Source organism: Toxotes jaculatrix, chromosome 17 (genome assembly GCF_017976425.1).
Source record: "Toxotes jaculatrix isolate fToxJac2 chromosome 17, fToxJac2.pri, whole genome shotgun sequence".
Lineage (NCBI taxonomy): Eukaryota > Metazoa > Chordata > Actinopteri > Toxotidae > Toxotes > Toxotes jaculatrix.
The window spans coordinates 8,758,489-8,765,476 of record NC_054410.1 but is presented as its reverse complement, the minus strand read 5'-3'; the positions used below and the strand labels follow the sequence as shown (position 1 = coordinate 8,765,476).

Here is a 6,988-nt window from a genome sequence, read left to right as displayed (position 1 = left end):
GAAATGGGGTTACTGTGATGAGGTTTGCTGCTCACATTCCTCTGAATTTTGTTATTAAAGGTCTCACAGAATTAAATGTAAAATAATAACATTCAGAATCTCTTTAATGGAAAATCAATCCAAAGTATGTGCAAACAGCAAATACTAGGGATTGATTTACAGTGTTCTCGAAATTGTGCCTGCTTACTGTTGCATATCTAATCAATAAAAAGAAGGTTTTCATTGTTATGAAACAAAAAAATTTAACACATGCACTGTGTTACAGTGCAGTATGTACACTTGCTTTGTCATGTTGTTGAAGGGACCAGAAGTGTGTATGTGTGTTTGTATTCTGGCCACTCAGCGAGCAACCTTGGCTGGCCTGTTCTGACACTCAATTTATCGTCTTGTGATTTGAGGCCTTAGTTTCTCATTACACCCAAAGTTTTTGTGTCCTTGTGCGACAAAAATTAGTTTGTGTGTCTGTGTAAATCACCTGTCATATGCACATGCTCCTTTAAGAAAAGGCCAAGGGTGTCATTTGATTCCTGCTGCCTTGCTTTCATATTTATGCGTCTCATATTCACGTCCATTGGCTGTGTCTCAGTTGGACTATCCATCAACACTTTTTATCCCCATCGCACCAACAATACGGGCATAAAACGCTCTTTTACGTCAGCAAAATGCTGCCACAAATAAAATCAGAACAACACACCTCTTTATTTGTCAGGGTAATAAACTACATATATTAAAACTGATAAGTGACACAAATTTGCATTAGTCATATCCTATGGGCAAGGCTTTAATGGAAATTACCAGAGGCAGTGAAGCTGTATTATAAAGTATTACCCACAAAATTGGAAAACATAGGTGATATATTAATGAGTTTACAAAACTGAAGGACAACCAGACCCAGGGGGATGTGTCCTGCTCTCCCAAGACAAGGCCATTTTTCAAACCAACATGACAAAGAAACAGTTTGAAAACTATATCACTCATCCTGTCAAATGAAATTTCCAACATGTTATGAAATATTCCTTTTACAAATTTATTTGTAGTTGTTGTTTGTTGTCATGGTGCTTGGATTGTATTTTGGTTCACCTGCCTAGTGACTGAGGATGAATATTACCTGTCGAGTCATATCTTCATAAAATACATCATCATTATTTTCTTATTGTAGCCACATTAAATAATAATAGAATAATTGTCCATGTTGAATAAACTAGAGTAAATAAACATTGTAAATGAAGAAAGAAGGACACAATGAAACCAAGGAACAAGAAAAGAATTAAATCTTTTATTTACTCACCCTTTTGTGAAAATTAGGAATAAAAAAAATCAATCATATAAAATCCCTGATGTGCACTAAATCAAGAGCATATTCACACATTAGAAAAGAGATCTGTGTTCATAGTCTGCACTGCCTGTACCATAGTACAAATGATGCTCATCTGCAGGTTGTAGATTTTGTCATTTATTCAGGAAGAATAAAACAAAAACAAAACAAAAACAAAAAAGGGAACCTAGTTAAAAGCAGTGGGATGAAGAGACGTCTCTCTCAATTTTGTACATTCAAACAAAACCAGTTGCCTTTGGCCTGCTTAGGGGTAGAAGGTGAGGGAAGCACACAAAAGCAGTGCAATTATTCTGCTCTGGCACAACAACAGAGAGCAAAAAGAGCATCAAAGGCTTTCCTCTGAGCAAAATAGGGCTCCCTCAGAGGAAAAGCGCAACCTGTGTGTGAATACCATTGCATGGACTTTTGGTCCTCTCTTGAGACACAAGAGGCAAAGGCTGTGTGTCAGTGTCAGTATCAGAGTCACTTTGATTACGTTATAGTACAGTTTACATAGGCAGAACTGTAAACAGAATTTTTCTAATTTGCTTTGCTGTAAATATGGTAACTTTACGGGAGTCAAAAAATACATGTGAAATTCCTGTTTTCACATGTAAAATATGACATTTCACAAAGGAAATGCCTAAAAAACACATGTAAACTTTCTTTTGAATTCATCACTTATAAATGTAATATTACATGTGAAATATGACATGGCTTCCACATATGATGTCTTATATATCAATCAAATATAACATTTGAAATAATTCCCACATGCAATAAACATTTGAAATATGTACAACACATGGCACACATGTCAACTGGGCCTGCCTGCGTATTTGTTTTTGTGTGTGCTGTTAGGAGATACGTTTTTTTTTACGTTTTTTTTTTTATTATTATTATCATTTTTTAAAAATATATTTAATTTTCACTTATTTAAATGTTTGTGTTTTGAATTCTTCGTATTTGTTATTCAAATTATATTATTATATATTCAAATAATTTAAATTATTACATTTGCATTATTAACTTATATCTTCTACTTAATTTTGGTCATGCATGTCAAGCATGCATATGAATTTGAGAGAGAGAGAGACTCCCAGTAACTGATTTTCTATCAGGCATATTAGAGGGCATCTTGGAGGGAAAGGGTCCTTCAGCAACCCGGAAGCCGAGCTCTCACATGTTGTTGTGTTCATACACCGGCTGCCAAGCACAGTTACAACATTTTGTACTGTTTTAGCTAGTTTTTGTGGTCTGATTAGACTCTTGAGCCAAAAACTAAGAAGATGAAAGTGGTCGCGTTGATAAGGTAGCCGCGCTTCTTTGCTGTAACTGTCTCACAGACCTGTCACTGGTGTTTTTGTTAGTATAGCAGTAAGTTGATCTCAGATGTTACTTTGAAGAAGCGCTAAATAACTTGTTCCTCTTAGAAGAGAGCATCTCCAGCTACTGTTACTGCTATAAATAGGTCCTTTATTTCTGAATTCTAATGCGGCTGCCACTTTCCCATATCGCTAACTGTACTCCCCTGATAGCGTATGGGTCTGCATCGTAATGACTCAAGACGCCTCTTTACCTCTCTGCCTATTTCTCATGTTTTGTTCCAGTGGGGGCAAAGACAGCTGCTACAACATGATGCAGTGTGTTGCTGCTGGGCACCGGATCGTAGCTCTGGCCAACCTGCGTCCTGCTCACACAGGTGAGAAAGATGCGCTGCTGGGGTTTAGCTGTCATCTACAGGGGCTGGTTGGGCTATATGGGCCAGCCAGCTGCACTTGTGCAGACCAAGAAAACTAAGATCTGTGCATAATCAAAGCGCTGCAGAAATATACACTGCCGGTTTTAGAACACCTCCGTTTTTCTTGCCGTTATATAGATTTACATAATTCAATGTCTCTGAGATTAAAGCATAAAACAAATAAACTATTGGAGACTTTATAAACAAGGACTCATGGAATCATCTTGTTTAACTAAATTAACTTTTTAAACTTTTTTTTTTTACTCTTTCACTTGTGATGTTTTTTCTACAATGGAAAAAAATATTGCTCAGAAAGTTTGTCCCAACTTGTAGAGGTTCCCACAGATATGCTGCACTTTCTCTGCTTTCACCTTCTGCTCATCCCAAACCAGCTCCATGTGGTTTAAGTCTGGAGACTGTGCTGGTCTTCCATCAAGTGTTTTGGGTCATTGTCTTCCTGTAGGATGAACCCCTGACCCACCAGTCTATCTGCCTTTGTTACTTTACTTTTTCCTCACCGTTCTTTTGGCCGTATACACTTTAATTATTAGCTGTAAGTAACAGGCATGGTATAAGGCTTCAGCTAGGTGGTAACACGCAAACAAGGAACATTAATTACTTAAGAGTTCTGTAATTTATTATTTTCCTGTGCACTCTGCAATTAAATAAATAACCACAAAAATTCCATACAGTTAAATATGTAAAATTATATTGGCATTTTTTAAACCTTAATATATAAGAGAAGTTTCACTTTGAACAACACTCTCTTTTGCAGGAGCACCCTGTTCACACTCTCACAGTCAAATACATTCACACCCAGAAGCTGCCCTTTACAACCCCTATGTCATCTGTTGTCCACTGAACAGCTCCACTGAAGCAATTACGGTTTAAGGGTCTTGCTCAAGGGCGTCACAGTGGTGGTAATGAGGAAGGGGCAAGTGCTGCTCTTTAACTTAAACCCACCCAGATTTAATCTGCCAGTGGACCACTGATCTCAGAGTTACTCGCCACCACTGCTAAAATAATGAATTATGAAACAACTGAATAAGTTACTGAAACTTTTCAATGAAAATCTTATCACTGACATTTTCACAGTTATACAGGTTTATTGGAGTTTTGTTTGTTTATTTATTTATTTATTTAATTCGTTATTATTGATATATTTAATTTATCTATAGCAGATAAAACAAGGCATTTGAAGATGTCAGCCTGGCCTCTGTGAAACTCTGATGAGCATTTTTTTTTTCCATTTTAAAGACCAAACAACTTATCATTTTATCAAGAAAATAATCAGCAGATTAATCAGTAATGGAAATAATCATTGGTTGTATCCTTGATCTAAAACGAGGCTGTGGATTTTTTTCTTTAACCCTCGACTATTTCACAAAGAAATGCTGCATCACGTCCTGTGGATTTCAGTAAGCTCATCATCTTTTTTCAGGCACATGATTAATGACTTGTCATCAGGCACTTAAACATCTTTTCTTCTATGCTGCAGATGAGTTGGATAGTTATATGTACCAGACGGTGGGCCACCAGGCCATAGAGCTTTATGCTGAAGCCATGGATCTACCTTTATACAGACGGACTATCCAGGGCTCCAGCCTGGACACCAGCAGAAACTACAGTGAGACAAAGGGGGATGAGGTAGAGGACCTTTATGAGCTGCTGCACCTTGTCAAGGTAGGCCTCTCTGTCCCCACCATTAGCGAGAGATACAGTAAAAGATGTTATTATCTTAGCAGTGTGTCTGTCAGCAGTGTACTGACAAACAGCTGACGAACATTATTTGTATGTTACACACAGAAGAAACAAAGCGGCATGGGTATCCCACTCCTGTCCCCATTCAGGTCACCTGTTAAACTGAAGCCCAGTATTTACTTGTCCTTTAGCCTTGGCTCACTTTGATGGGTCTTTAGAAAAATATCTGGCTCACTCTGTTTATATAAAAAACCTATGGAAAAAAAAAAGGACCTATCAAAATTTATCTCTTAGAATGTAATGTATCAGTGATTGTGTTCAAGTGTGATATGCTCTTTAAAGTGCCATTTATATAATTTGTAGGAACATCTAAATCTCTTAGTCCACTAAAAATCTTCATTCAGTAATTTGAATTAAATATTTCTAAATTCTGAATATATCTCTGACATCCATCCCTTCAGATCAGCACACAGTCACTAATATTTTACATCTTGAGGGGACACTTTTGATAAGCCTATTTTTTTTATGTTATTTAATGTTTATTTTTAATAAAAATATGTGTTTTTGTAGGTGCATTTTAAGAGCTATTTAAAGTTAAATATATGCACAGGCATTTGATCACGTATACATAAACCTATATATGCAAAATAAACTGTACAGGAGTTGAAGGAACCTGAGTGATTGTACCAGACTGCTCAGAAAGAAACTCAAAGTAAAATGAACAAATTACATTAATCAGTAAAACATGTGACTATAAATCTGGTTAACTGATGTAAGAGGCATTAGAGGCTATTAATAAAATAGAGAATTTAATTTGGCATAGTATTATAATACACCATAATTATGTGAATTCACTATTACAATGCTTCGTTGAGCGTCTACAAAAGTAGCCATCGTTTTGACTGGCCACCACTGACATATGCTTGACTGCTTTTTAGTGAACAAGCTCTCAGAGCACTACTAAACTTCTCATCTCGGCTAAGGTTCATGACATATGTCACACTGTTGAGATGTTTTACAAGTCATTCTCCATGGATTCAGAGTCACTTAGTAGCCCATCAGCACTGTCTCAAAGAGGCTCTACTTGTCTAGCTTCATCTGGCCTGCTGTACACTAACAGTTCTTAGCACCTATTTTAAAGTGCAGCGAAGTTGCTCGGGAGATTAAAAAGCCATGTTAGAGCTTTTAGTCTGTCTTATTTAGTATGTCTTGATTCCACTTTCAAAGTGGAGTAAGTTTTCTTTTCATCTTACGCTGGGAAAATAGTATGCCTTTTGTATCAGTTTATTAAAGTTTTATGTGTGAAGTTGGAATGAGGTGCCCTTCAACAACTGGCTACACGGAAAAAATTCCATTCTTTTTTTTTATCTCACTTGACAGAAGATCAGATGCAAAAATTAATCACCAAATTAATATTTCATCAAATACCACTTTTGCTAGGACACTGAGAAAATATTCATTTGATGCCAAATTATGCATGAGACCTCGGTGGTCCGATGTGGTGCAGGGTGTCTGACTGACAGGTTTGAGACAACTGCGTGTATGTTTAACACACCGCTGGCACTGCCTGCCTACCTGACCGCCTGCAGCCATGAGGAAGCTACCTGGACACACACTTCAGCAGCAGCAACAGCTCTCCCAGCTGTCAGCGCATACGGGGTGTGGGGATTGATCCTGCGTAACACTTTTTCCCCTCTGCACCCCCACACAATCTCTCCTTTTAACTTGCTGCATCAAAATTTAAGTGCTTCTTATGGGATGGTGGATGAAAGTTTGTTGCTGTGATGGGAGTTGGCTTGACGTGGTGTAAATGAGAGAAGTGGGGATTGTATGGTTCTTCCTGTAGGTCTGTGTGAAGACATGTTCATCCGGAGCAGAGGGCTGCTCCAGGGTCCCTGCATGTCCACACACCGCTTCAGTGGCAAGGGCCAGTCAGCCCGCCTCAGGGCATTTCACGCCCTCTGCCTGACAGTCTTTGTTGTCTTCTTTATATATCGCAAGCTTTACACATGCAGCTACATGAGACAGCTCATGTTTGTGTGTTTTCTTGTGAGTGCGCACATTCAGATAGTCAAGTTTATGGTTTTGGTGCTCTCATAAGTATTCAGAGTCAAATGACGGACGTGTCTCCGGTTTGTGAAGCAATATGCCAACTCTGCCTGTGGTCAGGGCTCTAATTGCAAAGGCCCGCTAATTTCCCATTTCCAGGGCTTCTCTGGTCTGACCTCACA

At 38.1% G+C, this 6,988-nt stretch overlaps 1 protein-coding gene across 1 annotated transcript in view; it reads left to right on the top strand.

The window, feature by feature from the left end:
- The first annotated feature begins 2,486 nt into the window (after nt 1-2,486).
- dph6 (diphthamine biosynthesis 6) overlaps nt 2,487-6,988 on the top strand; it is a 56,672-nt gene continuing 52,170 nt past the window's right edge. The window contains exons 1-3 of the mRNA XM_041061552.1: nt 2,487-2,627; nt 2,926-3,017; nt 4,555-4,739. Coding sequence (XP_040917486.1) covers nt 2,605-2,627; nt 2,926-3,017; nt 4,555-4,739 — 300 coding nt within the window. The 5' untranslated portion in view covers nt 2,487-2,604. The remainder of the gene's footprint in view (nt 2,628-2,925; nt 3,018-4,554; nt 4,740-6,988) is intronic.